Source organism: Aotus nancymaae, unplaced genomic scaffold, assembly GCF_030222135.1.
Source record: "Aotus nancymaae isolate 86718 unplaced genomic scaffold, 86718_ANA_hifiasm-v0.15.2.pri h1tg000004l, whole genome shotgun sequence".
NCBI classification, from domain to species: domain Eukaryota; kingdom Metazoa; phylum Chordata; class Mammalia; order Primates; family Aotidae; genus Aotus; species Aotus nancymaae.
Genome location: NW_026988415.1, coordinates 2674157 through 2690724, shown reverse-complemented (window position 1 = coordinate 2690724; position 16568 = coordinate 2674157). Strand labels below are relative to the sequence as shown.

At 35.5% G+C, this 16568-nt stretch overlaps 1 protein-coding gene across 11 annotated transcripts in view; it reads left to right on the top strand.

Moving 5' to 3' along the window:
• Nucleotides 1–15669, top strand: part of FMR1 (fragile X messenger ribonucleoprotein 1) — a 37849-nt gene extending 22180 nt beyond the window's left edge. For 2 of the 11 annotated variants that reach the window (XM_021667844.2, XM_021667854.2), the window contains exons 12-19: nucleotides 1328–1437; nucleotides 2491–2625; nucleotides 3124–3186; nucleotides 5789–5875; nucleotides 8332–8527; nucleotides 10056–10238; nucleotides 10722–10804; nucleotides 13236–15669. In XM_021667844.2, the coding sequence (XP_021523519.1) occupies nucleotides 1328–1437; nucleotides 2491–2625; nucleotides 3124–3186; nucleotides 5789–5875; nucleotides 8332–8527; nucleotides 10056–10238; nucleotides 10722–10804; nucleotides 13236–13397 (1019 nt within the window). In that variant the 3' untranslated portion in view covers nucleotides 13398–15669. The remainder of the gene's footprint in view (nucleotides 1–1327; nucleotides 1438–2490; nucleotides 2626–3123; nucleotides 3187–5788; nucleotides 5876–8331; nucleotides 8528–10055; nucleotides 10239–10721; nucleotides 10805–13235) is intronic. The other 9 variants (XM_021667851.2, XM_021667849.2, XM_021667848.2 and 6 more) reach the window with 9 other exon arrangements.
• The last annotated feature ends 899 nt before the right edge of the window (nucleotides 15670–16568 follow it).

The window sequence follows — 16568 nt, the reverse complement described above, 5'->3', positions numbered from 1 at the left end:
TCATTATTAAAGAGCAGAAATAATTGATAGAAGGACCTAGACCAAGAATCCTGATTTAGTGGTGTGAGTTCTGTTCCCTGACCAGTCAAAGAGTTTCTAGGAGTGAATGAGGCAGCCATACACAGCAAGAATTTCAAAGCTGTGCTCTGATTACAAGAACCACAAGAATTTTTTGTGAGAAGGCTTTTCACTGAGTTTTTATCTAGCATTGGTTCAAAGCAAATTTTTGCTTTCATCTTTTCCCCCAACTTTGCCTAGAGCTTTGCCTTTAAAGCTCAAGGTAAAGTTGGGGGAGAAAATGGAAGGTGAGATGGTGAGGTCAAGCATATGATGGATTTGGCCAATGTAAGGATACTTAGATACCTTGTGTAAGCCCTCAGAATCATGTAGTTCACATGTACATTTCTAGAATTAGAAATTAAGTTTATAATGTCTTTCTTTCACACTCATGTGTGATGATGCTTATGAAAGCAGTCATTTCTCAGTAATGTATATGATTGAATTTTATAAAATGAGGAAAATAAGTACCTATTTTTTTACTGGTACTTGAAATCTCGAGTTTTAATAGATGTTACTGAAAGAATACTTAACCTGGTTTTAAACTTTTTCATTGGGATTTGAGTTATCTTAAAGTGAATTTTCTTAATCTTTTACTCTGTGACTAGTCCCTTCACCTTTTAATACATTGCTAATGTTTGTGAGTAATGCACAGGAGTGATACTCTGTTAACACATTGGCCTTGAAGAATTTGTATTCCTTTTAGATGTATGTCTAGCAGCTTAAGCCACTTTCAGACTTAGAATGTCTTTTATAAATGTGCCTGCCATACAGAGTTCTGAGTTCTGAAAATATTTATCATGAGACAAAGAAGCAGATTTAAATCAGGTATAGATAAGAATTGAAATTATTGAATAAGTGAATATATTTCCCATTGTCTCTCCTTTTTTTCTTAATTCTTTTTATAGAACTTTGCAGAAAGAATGATATAGTACCAGCAAGTTTAGAGTGTACCCTTTTGTGCAAAAATAAGAGGCTATCTTTGAACTGCCTTAAAAATTCAAAATTACCCAATCAGTTTACAAGTATTAACTCTAGTACCTGACCAAAGGAGTTTAAACAATGATGTCCTAATTAAACAGAAAACCAGATTAACCATCTTCTTGAAGAGTCTCTACTTTAGTTTTGAAATCTTACAATTCAATACATACATGCATATACATACACATAAAAATATCTATATGAATGTAATAGTTTATTTACAGTAGGGCTGTGCTTACTGCTTTGACGTATGTGTTTTTAAAACCAAACATGATTGTTTATTTCTTAGGCAAAGTGATAGGAAAAAATGGAAAACTGATTCAAGAGATTGTGGACAAGTCAGGAGTTGTGAGGGTGAGGATTGAGGCTGAAAATGAGAAAAATGTTCCTCAAGAAGAGGTATGTTACAGTGCAGATATTTTGTGGTTTGTCTAATAAAAATAAAATTTTTTATGTGATACATTAAAGACCTCTAATATGTACATAAAGTGAATGCAAATATTCTGATTACCAAGCATGCCTGCTGTAATTAATGTTAGAGTTATAGATAATGGCCACTCTCTGTCCTCTAATGCTGTGAGTTTGGATTAGTCACTTTATTTTAGTCTTTTTTTCCTAATTTTTAAAAGGAGTGGTTATAAATTTTTAAATATGAAACATACATCACTGGGTCGAGTGTTAATGACCATTTAATAATATATATGAAAGTGCTTTGTAAAGCACTTTTTAAATGTTAATGTTGCTGACAAAGGCAAAATTGGAACACAGGTTAGGTTTTCTGGCTTTCATCTTTTCACTTTTTTAGTTTGGGGATTTTGTAGTATGTGTGTTTATTCTGTGTGCTTTAAATTATTTTCTGTGCTTTTTTTTTTTTTTTTTTTTAAAGATGGGGTTTCACCATGATGGCCAGGCTGGTCTTGAACTCCTGACCTCAGGTGATCCACCCACCTTGGCCTCCCAAAGTGCTAGGATTACAGGCGTGAGCCACCGCGCCCGGCCTATTTTCTGTGCTTAATATCTCTTCCCCATCCTTCATAGCTTTAAATTCTATAACCCTTTTATCTTCAAAAATATGTGCTTTTTGTAGCAACTTTTAAGGTATTTGCATGGGGTAGAGAGGTGAGGATGCACTCTTCTGTGCAATAGTACTCTTGTCTAAGATACTATCTCCTCAAAGTGCCATAATTTTCACATATTGTCTAGCTTGCTTTTGTGAAAGATTCTCTTAGCTAAAGTTAAATCCTTTTTTTGTTTGTTTTTTGTTTTGCTAAAGTTAAATCCTTTGGGTTTTTTTTTTTTACCATATAGTTTGTATTCTATAATTTTATATACCAAAACTGTTTATAATAACTTACATTTTTAACAATATAATGATTGATACATTAATAGAGCTAAATAAAGTCTTAAAATTGATTTTTTTTTTCTCTTTTGTGTTTTCTGTTTTGTACCAAGGAAATTATACCACCAAATTCCCTTTCTTCCAATAATTCAAGGGTTGGACCTAATGCCCCGGAAGAAAAAAAACATTTAGATATAAAGGAAAACAACACCCATTTTTCTCAACCTAACAGTACAAAAGTTCAGAGGGTAAGAATTACTTGTCACTTTGAATTACACTAAAAATAATTTGTCTCAGATGTCACAGTTGGTGTTTTGGGTGTTTTCTCTGGTTAGACTTGTAGGCTACTTATGTTCTATATTTTTCAAATCTCATTGCCAGCTTATGAGATAACTACAAACCAATGTGATACATACTTTTCAATTTATTCACAGTGACAAATCTTATGCTGTAAACATAAAATAATGGGGTTGCATTTAGTAGTCACATTTTTCTTTTGAGATTGGACTCTCCTCTTTCCATGCCTTCTCTCTTTAAATTTTTCAGGTATCGTAGCTCTAAATATACTTGCTGTTGGATGCAGTAGTTACTACTTAAAACCATATTTTAGAAACTAATTTTCTCTATTTGAACTAACCTATTTAGAAATGGATTTAAAAGTCCTGCAGTGAAAGTCCTGTGTTCAGGCTTCTGTGTATCATTTGTTACAGTTAATGACATCCCTTGCATTCCTTATACTGCTTTAGGTGTTAGTGGTTTCATCAATTGTAGCAGGGGAATCCCAGAAACCTGAACTCAAGGCTTGGCAGGTAGGAAAACATTCCTTGAGAAATACACTTTCAGTTTTTTAATGTTTATTCCCCTTGTTAAGAAAGGTTACAAATGATCATCAGGATTAGGAACTGGAAGGAGGAGTGTTTGTGGGTATGTGGATTCATTGCCCTGGAGTTAAAGCTTAAACACCTTCACGCCACTTGTAGGGCCAGTTACTTGTCTAATATCTTAAATTGTCTTCTCCCTTGGACTCTAGAAAAGCTTGAGCCATACTGAAGTACTTTGAGTTCTCTGAACATTCTCATGCTTATGTTGCTTCTAGACATACATACAGTTTTACTCTGTCTGGAGCGCTTTTTCTGCTCCACTTGCCACCTCATTTTGTCCTTACTCCTTATAAAACTTTCCTTGTGTACTTGCCAAAGATCCCTACCTTCCTGACTGGTTCAAGGGCCTTCCCCTTTTTTTTTTTGCAATGTGCTCACCCCAGCATAGTGCTTAAACATAGATGTTTACTTGTTGATCTCCTCAACCATATTGTAAGTTCCTTGAGGGCAGAGAGAGCCCATGAGAACTATTTATGGAAAAGATGTTGTGGACTCATGTATTAAAACCAAAGATACCATTTTACAAAGAGGACTATAATGGCAAGTGGATTGGATATGCCTTGTTGCTGGGCAGCCCAGTTCTTATTCCAGAACAAGGAGTAAGCTTTTTCTGGTATCTGTATTGAAGGCCACCATTCCATTCTTGCCTTTCTTCATTTTAATTTACTATTCAGGTCTACTAGTGAAGTGCTTAAATTAGAGTGGTCCTTGGGGTACTCCGACAATTTAGATTGTTGCAGGAAAATATATTTGTAAATAATTTGCTCCAAAGTTAATCTAACTAAATCTATTACATAGGATTTTAAAGCTTATTTTGGTGATGTTTGACCCAGAGGGAAGGGTGTAGCATTCATTCCATCACCTGGCATTTTGGGAAATAATATGGTTAAAGGCTTTGTGACAAATAAAGCTTGTTGGAGAAAAACCCAACACCCAAAAATAATGCTTTTGGGAAAAAAATCTGATTCATAGGCTGATATTATTTCCATAATTCATATATTTGATGCAAAAAAAATCCATATGAAGCCCATGGATTTTCAGTGACACTGATTCTTCGGGTGGTTGTTGCTACTCAAAGTCAGTGCTTTGACTACTGAATGAAGGTCAGTTTGCAAGCAGTATTTCCTAATTGTTCAGTTTTATTCTCCACCGATATCCACATTCATGTGGCGAGAAAAAGAAAAACCTATTCCAGCCCCCACATGCCTTTAAGATGCTATATACTGAATGCAAGCAAGCAAGAGCGGCCCAGCGGTAGTAACACCTACCAGATGCATGCTCTTTATGAAAGAGTGATTCTTTGTTTAAAGGACAGTTTCTTGGCTTCTCATGCGTTTTAATTTTGCCTAGAAAATTATAATCCACATCAGAGCTACAATATGCTTTTCATTAGTCACTTATTAATATCAGTAACCGTTATATTTATTCAGCAGCAAAATATTGAACTGTTCTCAACTTTGAATGTCTGTCGTAATTGCCAGTTATTCGTTTGCACAATTGTGTCTAGGTTTCCCTATAACTTGTGACAAGAGGTAGTTTTTTTGTCTCATAATGTATACATATGCCTTTTAGAAATCTGTTCTTAAGTAGTATCCGTAGAGAGAAGTTCAAACTTTCCTTGTGATTCAGCCTTTTAAAATTTTCAGAGTATATTATTGAAATGTGTATGGGCTTGCTAAACCTTATGCTTGTCAGTGTACCTATTTTTTTGTCTCGCAGATTACTTAGTGCATTTTTATCATAATTTTTTTTTTTTATTTTATATGTACTCTATTTACTTGGTTAGCAAAACATGATATACTTTTTACTTTTGTACCCCTGGTATTTCATTTCGATTTTTTTTTTTAAAGAATTTGATTGGCCAGGTGTGGTGGCTCACGCCTGTAATCCCAGCACTTTGGGAGGCCAAGGCGGGCAGATCACCTGAGCCCAGGAGTTCGAGACCAGCCTGGGCAATGTGGCGAAACCCCGTCTCTACAAAAAGTACAAAAATTAGCAGGGTATGGTGGCATGCATCTGTAGTCCCAGCTATTCAGGAGGCTGAGGTGGGAGGAACACCTAGGGCCTGGGGAGGTCGAGGCTGCAGGGAGCCGTTATTGTGCCACTGCACTCCAGCCTGGATGACACACTAAGACCCCATCTCAAAAAAAAAAAAGACCTTGATCATGATAAAGCATTTAGTAAATGAATTAGAGCATCTTACAGTGTTCATTTTGTCTATACATCTGATGTTAAGCTTCAGTAGTTTTAAATTATACATTTTTTTATTTTACTGTTACTGAATACTAATCTTCAAAATATAATAATCTGATCCATTTAGGAGGTTGCTATTGATCTGTTCTTATTCACAGTAGATGTGTAAAGTAGTATATCAACTACTTTTGTTTTCATATATTGATTTATATTTTCAGCAAATATTTGTATACCTACTGTTCACCAGATCATATGCTAGGGAATTAGTCATTATTTACATTTTTCAGATTTAATCTATCATTAATTTTTAGGATCATCATTGCAATTTCTTTTTCAGGGTATGGTACCATTTGTTTTTGTGGGAACAAAGGACAGCATCGCTAATGCCACTGTTCTTTTGGATTATCACCTGAACTATTTAAAGGTGAGAACAGAAAGAACTTTAACTTCTAATCCTTTTGTACTAAAATATACAAACTTTATAGTAGATCTTTTAGCAGTTAGGATTCATTCTAGCCTGTGCAAAACACTGACTTGTCAAAGATAATAGAGAAAATATGTTGTTTAACTTATAATTTTTCTAAAAATGGAAGTCATTACAAATTTAAGGACCGATATAGCAGTTCTCAGTAAAATTTTATACTTCCCCTTATTCTTCTCTTAAACCCTTACACTCCATTTAGGCAGTCCTGTACATAATCTTTTAATCAGTTTGATCCTTTCTAGTATTTTGGTTTTTCCAGGCCGAAATTTGTGTCTGTAAGTCTTGCCTTTATTATTCCTTTTGTGTCATTTATCAAGGAAATGTAAGCATTTCATGAAGTCCTTTGTTTAAATGTTTACCCTCTCTATTTCTCTCTTTGCTATTCTTCAAAATACAAACTGTTTGTATCTTCTCATAAATGGTCATTTTAGAGTTAGCCAGTTATGCCTCCTTTAAATTTCAAACTGGAAGATAGGATCCAGGAGGCTACAGGGTGTAGTGGAGAAAGCACTGGATTGGCAATCCAGCAATTTGCTTATAAGTCTTCAGCCAATGAACTAGCTTTGTGACTTTAGGCAAGTCACTTCTCTACACTAGATGCTTCTTGAAATTCCTTTTGGCCAAAATGTTCTATAATTTAATGAAATGGAAACTGATCTACTTCATTTTTATAATGTTTTATTTGTATCCATACATATCAAAATGGTAATGTAACTGGTATTAAATGTCTTTAAAAGCAATCAACTCTTATTTATGGCATTAGGAATTTTTTTGCTGATTTCTTGAAAGAAAGAAAAAGTGATTTCTGCTTGTGTATAAATAAGAATGAAAGGAAGACAAAGTGAGATACTGGGCATGTCATTCATTCTTATGGTGGCCAGTTAATTAAAAGTGGGAAGGTTTCATCCAGCAAGGTTTACATTGGTAGGAATACCTCTTTGATGTTTTTTTTTTTACAGTATGTTTATGTGTAATCTTTAGTGTTTCTTCATATTCTTAGCTTAAATCATTTTGAAGACCTGGAGAGTTATGATTGCATTGTATCAAATCCCTTGTTATTTTGACTAATATTCTTTCTTAGATCCTTTGATTTATTCTCAAGAATATCTTCTTTGGTTATCAGCAGCTGCCCTGTTGCCATTCTTTGCATCACCAGAACTTCCCTTGTTTGGGCCTGGCATCTCTCACCAAAAGGTGACTGCTTTGCCCCAGTGGGATAACCTGGACTACTGTTCTGTTTTGCAAGATATCCCCATTCTATGAACTATTACCATACCTTTGGAGGAAGTCACTCGGCTGCAGTCTCTCCTTTGCTCAAATTCTATGTAAAACAGATTCTGGTGTAACTGTGTAACTTGCTAATTACGGCAGAGCGCAGGTGAAACTAACCCAAATCCTTACCTGACCTTTCTTTTCCAGAAGCTGCACAATCAAGATTTTAGAAACTTAGTTTTACAGGGATTTCTCCATTGACTGTTCATATAGACAGTCTCTGTGATAACCTCTGCTTAACTGAGACACCTACTGCTACTATAGTTATGTATCTGATTCCCTGTAGCCAGTAAACGAGATGTTTCTGAGTGGATTGGAAGGACAGTGGTTAGAACTGAGGTTTCACCTGGATTTAACAGAGCCCAACATACTGGAAGTACTGTGTTTAAGGGTCTGTCAGTGGACCCCAGTGGACTCCAGGTGTATATTTTTATCAACTGAATGTATACTGTGTCTCGTACTTGTTGTAGCAGAATTGTAGTCTTTCAGAAGTTTTCAAGGCATGATGTGAGACCTAGCTGTCTGGTCAGCTATTAAATAGTTTTGTTTTCCCTTCATAAGGAACAGTCAGCATTTTCAGTTCATGAAAAATAATTGTTCCTTATATTTAGTATATGTTCTTTTAAAACAAAAGATGGCCCAGACTCAATGCTTTGTAAATTTAGATATTAACTGACAAATCTCCTTTAATTAAGATTATTTACGATGTGTGATTTTTAAGGTTAGCTGGTTGAACCTTAAATGTCATTTATCTGTATTCATATATTTTAGCATTGTTTAGTATCCTATCATGAAGAAGTCCCCAAAAGAGCATATCTGTGCCTTAGCAGTAGAATAATTGGATAATAGTGCCAAATTAGACAACTTTAAATTTTATTCAGTATAATTTTAATGCTGAGTGTTTTTGTTGTATCTTTAATTCTGGACATCAATAATCTGTTATCTGTAGTAATTTTCTTTTTAAGGAGATCAGTTTCCTGATAATTCTATGTAACAGTATTTACTGTAAATTTAGAGCTGAAATTGAAATATTTCCAGTATATTTTTATCTGATGAAAAGGAGAAAGGCTTTATTAAGTAAAATGTCAAATTATTTTTACTGTTATCTTGTATATTTTAAATAGGAAGTAGACCAGTTGCGTTTGGAGAGATTACAAATTGATGAGCAGTTGCGACAGATTGGAGCTAGTTCTAGACCACCACCAAATCGTACAGATAAGGAAAAAGGCTTTGTGACTGATGATGGTCAAGGAATGGGTCGAGGTAGTAGACCTTACAGAAATAGGGGGCACGGCAGACGCGGTCCTGGATATACTTCAGGTACAAACTAAGCATTTTACTCAGTAACTTTATCTGTTCCTAGACTTACAGCTGCTAATCTCTAATATTCATTAGAACCCCGTTATAACAATTTGTCACTACGTGGTTTCCAATTCACAGTGGGTTAAATTGTGTTACAAGAGACATAGAGTAAAAACCGGATAATAAACAGAGTTCACAGGGTAGGTGCAAGTTCTGTTCATGTTCTGATTGGGGGTAAATCTGCAAAGCCCTTGTGTGTTGATGACTTTCTTAAGGCCTCTCCTGATTTTATAACTGTATAGCCAAAACTTTTTTCATTTGTGTACTGTAGCTCATTTTTTTGTCAGGTATGTGCTGGTCATACTTGCTGGATGGACTGTGTAAATCAGGGGTCTGCATCTTGTGGCTCATAAGGTGATTTTGAGTGGCATGGCCAAAGTCAGCCCTAGGCACAGTCAAGAAGTAGGCGAAGTTTCTCTTTGCCTTCCCAGCTTTTCTGTCCGTGCTTCTTTCTTCTCTCCCAGTACCTTTCAGTAAACCCGGTCCCCACCTGCCAGTGCCTACTGTCTTTCTTGCTCAACTGTGTATCTACTTTGTAACTTGCTAATGATGGTATAAGATATAATCCATCTCACGCATATTTGCATTTCAAAAAGGAACTCTTTAAGATGGAAAAGCCTTCAAGATCCACAGGAATGAAGCTATAATGGTGAAGCTATAATTGGTCATTAGCTCCAACAGAGGAAGAGAGAGAGGTAGTAGAGTTGATATTCTGGAGCTGGGGAGAGATACTTACTCCTAAGGCCAACCTTGAACCTAACCCCTAACCCCTCTCCCAGCAGTCTGTTCTTTTTACTCATGAATTTCTGCCTCACCGTGGAGCTCTTTTTCTCCATTCCTGTCCTCTTAAGTCATTAACCCCTTCAGTCATAATGAGTTTATTACAGTAATTCTTTATTAACGATCAATTATTGCAATGGGAGTGGGAGGGCAGGTTGTGGACCAAACATCAGGCAAGCATATCCACCTTCGGCTAGATCCAGCTCCTTACCTTACAAGAGACCCTTCCCCGAAGCAGTTGCCACTGTGGTCTCCTTTGCCACCCTCTCAGAAATGGCCAAAATATATACATTCCCCTCTGTCCTGGGCCAAATCTTGCTAAAAGGAGCTCTCTTTATAGAGGTTTTATTTATCAGGGTATCACACTTAACTGTTGTAGATAATTTTTCCTCCAGAGAGCATAGATGTTTAAAGGAACACAGCTGTTTATTGGTGTGGCTCAGTAAGGTTTGAACTTAGATGGCTAATAAAATACCTTTTTAAAAATGAGAATGAGATGTTTATAACCGAAATTACCTCAAATATTGCAAAGCCCTTCATTTTGAGTTTATTTGTTTTACAAAATGGAAAGTGATAATAGTCTTTGTGGGCTTATAAATTGGGAAGAGTATTGGATTACCCCTGAAACATCTCTGGAAGCTTCTGTTAACCTCTTTTTTTTTTTTTTTAAGTCAGACAATGGTATATAACTTTTAACTCTCGATAGGAACTAATTCTGAAGCATCAAATGCTTCTGAAACAGAATCTGACCACAGAGACGAACTCAGTGATTGGTCATTAGCTCCAACAGAGGAAGAGAGGGAGAGCTTCCTGCGCAGAGGAGACGGACGGCGGCGTGGAGGGGGAGGAAGAGGACAAGGAGGAAGAGGACGTGGAGGAGGCTTCAAAGGTATGGAGATCTTCATCATTAAGAAATCAAGGTGAATTGTAACAGCTGTCTTGAAGTTCCATAAAAAATTCTGTTGATGCAATTAAGTATTATCAAGATCCCATCTCTCGTTTTGTGCTGATCACCATAAGAAAGGATCAGCCTTCCACTTTTGTAGAAAGAAAGAATATTAGGCAGCCTTCCTTATGGTTCATACAGATATATGAATAAATGTTGATAACTAATTCAGCATCTTTGTAAGTCTGAACAGCATCCCTTCATTAACTCACATTGACCTGTAGATGTAGAATTATAATACCTGTGAAATATTTTCTGTTGCTTTGCAGCAGGCTAGATTATTAACCATTATGTAACTGGAATCACTGGACTGTTGATTGCATTTCAGATTCTATGGGTGGTTTAGATAGAGGATGTGGGAATAAAGAACTTCCAGTAAGCATTTCAGAATCAGTAACTGTTGAACTTTTGAAAATATTTTCATAGGAAACGACGATCACTCCCGAACAGATAATCGTCCACGTAATCCAAGAGAGGCTAAAGGAAGAACAACGGATGGATCCCTTCAGGTAAAACCTGTCTGCCTCTTTTCATCTAAATTGTTTGAATATGGTAGTTTGAAATGTATGAGTTTCTTTTACTTTATTAAAAGCATATTTAAAGATTGCAAATTAGGTTTATGTGAAATATTTTACCTTCAGTATTACAATTGTGGTCAATCTTAGTCCTTTGTAACAAGTATACAAATAAGAGGATTTCTCTAGATAATATGCAGTCTGAGTATTTGTAAAGACCTTGACAGCCACACTATGATTTTAATACCACATTGGTGGTCCTGCAATCCCCCAGACAAGGAACATCCTGGAATGTACTTAGAGACCTCAGTAAGCCCTGTGTGTCTTTGCTCCTCTGAGTTAACAGGGATAGGGTGTTCTTTTTGAGTAGAAAATAAGGAAAAGAAGATGTCTGTCTTACAACTAATAATTATGACAGACAGAGCTGATGATAGTCAGCTAGTCTCCATGCTCAGTCAGTCATCTGCTTATTTACAGCCAGGACCTAGACTGAGGATCCCTACTCAATTGGCTGTCACCAGTAGTAAACCAATTAAGTAATTTTGAAATTATCCCCTGGGCACATCTAGGCACCTTTGCTAAGTGCTTTATGTATGTTTTATCTCATTTAATCTTACACTAATCCACTGAGGTAAGTAGTTTTATTATTCCACTTCATAGGTGAGTGCACTGAAGCTTCAGTCCTTTTCCCACAGTCACATAGCTAGCATACGGCCAAATAATCAAACTTTTTAGTGTCTGATTCTCCAAATGTATGTTGTCTTCTACTTTTTCTGTGAGTTTTAATTCTTAAGGAGTTAGGGTTCCTTCCTGACTATGGATTCATTTGGGACCATCACCCAAGATTAGTGAGAGACACTTTTTAAGACAAAATGTTTATGATGGAATATTTCTTGGAATTCATAGCAGCTCAAAGTTAGTGTTAACTATTGGTGGGTTCTTTTTTTTTTTTTTTGAGACGAAGTCTCGCTGTGTTGCCAGGCCAGAGTGCAGTGGCATGATCTCAGCTCACTGCAATCTCCATCTCCCAGGTTCAAGCGATTCTCCTGCCTCGGCCTCCCGAGTAGCTGGGATTACAGGCATGTGCCACCAAGCCCAGCTAATATTTGTATTTTTAGTTAGTAGAGACAGGGTGTCACCATGTTTGCTAGGCTGGTCTCAAACTCTTGACCTCGTGATCCACCCGCCTCGGCCTCCCAAAGTGCTGGGATTACAGGCATGAGCCACCATGCCCAGCCTATTGGTGAGTTCTTAGGGGCCAGCATAGAAATCCCTTGGACCTAGATGGATTGGCAGATTAGTGTAGGTACCTGTCCTTTACAAAGCTATACGATATTTATGTACCAGTTTTGTAACTCTCCACGTAAACTGACATGTTTGATGAACTTGGCAGTCTAACTGTATTGATTAAAAGGATGCACATTTATATTTATAAATGAAATGGAATACTGAATAAAAAAAGGTGATGTTACCGCTGTTAAGTATGAAAATAGATACAAATCAAAGTACTGAATCCTTGGTAACCAGACATTTAAAACACATACCCATACCCGCTACTTAAAGATATTTTGAAATTATAACCATTTGGGGATGTTTTTAGCATTTGTGCTTGATGCAGATCAGTATTTGTAGTTGTTCTAGGTCCATTTGTCACTGTTAACTTTCATTTGTACCTCTGGAATTAGCAGTGTTGTGTTCAGCATTGACACTTAAAATATTTTATAACTCTTAAAACACTATTTTTAAAATTACATTAATCTTTATACTCTCCTAGGATTTCAGTCCTTCCACAAATTATTATATTCCGTTTTCTTTATACCGTTCCATTCTTCAGAGTTCACGTTGTAGTATCATCTGAATTTTCTTAGTAAAATACAAGCCAGTAGAAACCAAAGCTTGTGTTTTTCTACTGTATGATCAAGTATAGAGAAAGTTGATCACACCTGTGATAGGTAGAAAGCTAGTTTTAAAGTCTAGTTAGTGAGTTACTTGAGTGGTAATGCTAGAATAGGAAAACACTTTTTCTCTCTTCCTAAGTTTCACAATCTTTGGAGAATAACTCATTTTAACTCTAGTGTTAGAGGCATATATGTCTTCTGGTAGTCAGTAATAGTAATTCATTTTACCTGTTTGTTTCTCACTGTTTTATTCTACTTAGAAGACGACATGATAGGATTGTGAGTTTTTCTCTAACTTTGGATGCAGTGAGATGACCAGTGTGTTCCAGTTAAAGAAGAAGAGTGTTTTAAAATCATAAACTAAATAAAGAATCCTACCTTACATTGATTTCTTGCACTTCTGTTCTCATCACCATTTCTCTTTTTAACATGTGGAATTTATACTTCAGGTTTAAATTTCTTCTCAGGCCAATTACAGATTACAGTAGGATATGGTCTGTATATATAACAACTATAACTTGTTTTAGATCAGAGTTGACTGCAATAATGAAAGGAGTGTCCACACTAAAACATTACAGAATACCTCCAATGAAGGTAATCGGCTGCGCACGGGTAAAGATCGTAACCAGAAGAAGGAAAAGCCAGACAGCGTGGATGGTCAGCAACCACTCGTGAATGGAGTACCCTAAACTGCATAATTCTGAAGTTATATTTCCTATACCATTTCTGTAATTCTTATTCCATATTAGAAAACTTTGTTAGGCCAAAGACGAATAGTAGGCAAGATGGCACAGGGCATGAAATGAACACAAATTCTGCTGAGAATTTTTTATTTTTTGGTATTGGCCATAAGCAACAATTTTCAGATTTGCACAAAAAGATACCTTAAAATTTAAAACATTGCTTTTAAATCTACTTAGCACTTCAGGGCAGATTTTAGTTTTATTTTCTAAAGTACTGAGCAGTGATATTCTTTGTTAATTTGGACCATTTTTCTGCATTGGGTGATAATTCACCAGTACATTCTCAGTTTTTCTTAATATATAGCATTTATGGTAATCATATTAGACTTCTGTTTTCAATCTCGTATAGAAGTCTTCATGAAATGCTGTCATTTCATGTCCTGTGTCAGTTTATGTTTTGGTCCACTTTTCCAGTATTTTAGTGGACCCTGATATGTGTGTGATGTGACATTTGTCATTTTCATTAGCAAAAAAAGTTGTATGATCTGTGCCTTTTTTATATCTTGGCAGGTAGGAATATTATATTTGGATGCAGAGTTCAGGGAAGATAAGTTGGAAACACTAAATGTTAAAGATGTAGCAAACCCTGTCAAACATTAGTACTTTATAGAAGAATGCATGCTTTCCATATTTTTTTCCTTACATAAACATCAGGTTAGGCAGTATAAAGAATAGGACTTGTTTTTGTTTTTGTTTTGTTGCACTGAAGTTTGATAGTGTTTTTGAGAGAGATGTGTAATTTTTCTGTATAGACAGGAGAAGAAATAACTATCTTTTCATTTGAGAGAGGCTAAAATGTTTTCAGCTAGGAACAAATCTTCCTGGTCGAAAGTTAGTAGGGTATGCCTGCTCTTTGGCCTGATGACCAATTTTAAATTAGAGCTTTTTTTTATTTTGTCTGCCCCAAGTTTTGTGAAGTTTTTCATATTTTAATTTCAAGCTTATTTTGGAGAGATAGGAAGGTCATTTCCATGTATGCATAATAATTCTGTGAAGTACAGGAGGTACTTTGTCTAAGAAACATTGGAAGCAGGTTAAATGTTTTGTAAACTTTTTGAAATATAAGGTCTCATGTATAAGCAGAATTGGAAAAGACTAGAATTGGTTAACAAGTAATATGTTTTTTTCTTTTATTTTTTGATGTGTTGGGGTTTTGTTTTGTTTTTGGAGTCTTTTTTTTTTTTTAATGAAATTTATTGAGGAAAAGTATGTGAAGGACCTTCACTCTAAGATGTTATATTTTTCTTAAAAAGTAACTCCGAGTAGGGGTACCTCTGAATCTGTACAGAGCCGTGAAAACTGAAGTTCTGCCTCTGATGTCTTTTGTGAGTTTGTTTCTTTGAATTTTCATTTTACAGTTACTTTTCCTTGCATACAAACAAGCATATAAAAATGGCAACAAACTGCACATGATTTCACAAATATTAAAAAGTCTTTTAAAAAGTATTGCCAAACATTAATGTTGATTTCTAGTTATTTATTCTGGGAATGTATAGTATTTGAAAACAGAAATTGGTACCTTGCACACATCATCTGTAAGCTGTTTGGTTTTAAAATACTGTAGATAATTAACCAAGGTAGAATGACCTTGTAATGTAACTGCTCTTGGGCAATATTCTCTGTACATATTAGCGACAACAGATTGGATTTTATGTTGACATTTGTTTGGTTATAGTGCAATATATTTTGTATGCAAGCAGTTTCAATAAAGTTTGATCTTCCTCTGCTAAATTGATGTTGATGCAATCCTTACAAATGATTGCTTTTAAAATTTTAAGCTAGGAAAAGAAATCTATAGAAAGTGTTCTGTTACAAAATGTAACTGTTACCATTGGAAATTTCACGTCATAGGAAGTTAGCCTTTATCTATCAACTTTCAAGAACTTGTTTAATAAAGTGAAAAACTCAACCAAATGGTACAAAACCACAGTGTACCATTACAATATGCACTAAGTCTCTTTTTTACAAAGGCTGAATTCAGCAAGGCGCTAACTTGCTTAAATGTGAATTACTAACTTCTAAAACTGTACTTTGATTCACATGTTTTCAAATGGAGTTGGAGTTGATTCATATTACAATATTTGTGTGCTAAACGTGTATGTTTTTCAGTTCAAAGTCATGATGTTTTTAAAATCTTATTAAAGTTTCAAAAATCTGAAGATTGTTTATCTAGATGTAAATTTTTATTAAAAAGTTGCACTTATGAAAAAGCGAAAAATTAGTCTGACAGATGTTTGCTCCTGGTTTTAAATTTCTACATGTGACAAAAACTAATGATATGTGGGGGGGAAGTTACACAAAGCAAATGTGTGTTGCAGATAATCTTTTATGAGACCTTGAAAGGCAAAAACAAAGACACTTGAAAATAATTCTCCATATTCTCAGACATAAAATTTCACCACATTTGTTACATTATTACGTAGGATGCCACTAAACCATATTAAACATACACTCCTCTTTGTGCACACATACACATACCCTGCCCTTTGGAAAAAAAGTATGTCTATGGAGTAAAAAAAAAAAAAATTCAATTTAAACATCTCAGTAATAAAATAAATGACAGGTTTGTAGGTACAATGTGCCTGGAAATTGACTATTGTAATCATTTCAAGGAACTCTGGCACAGCCTACCACCTAAAAGGTACAAATGGATAGGTGATAGTGTCAGTGTTGTACCCAGTGTTAGAATCCAAAATGATGTTAGACAGTCTCCTCTACATTGATGAGTTTTTTTTCCCCTAGAAAAAGTCTTTTTTTTCTACTTTTCTAGTTTTTCATTCTGATACCTTTCTGGGGTTCTGTGCTACCCATTCTGTCCAGCTGGGCGTCAGTGGTGGGTAGGCTGAAACCATACTCAAGTAACTTGTTTGGATTTTCCTTGTTTCACAGTCGTTTTCAGCATTACACATTAACAGTCTGTTTGAGGCAGCCAGCTTAACACTCAACTTACCTCTCAAACCATTTCTCTCATATGATCATGGTCTTAGAATTCCTGGTGGCTCAGAATATAGCGTCTTTTAGAGGCAGCATAATGGTTCTGACCCTTTTGAGCCATAAACAGCCTTGTGAACCTCTATGCCTCTGATAACCAGTTATTCTGAAATAGCCATTACCATG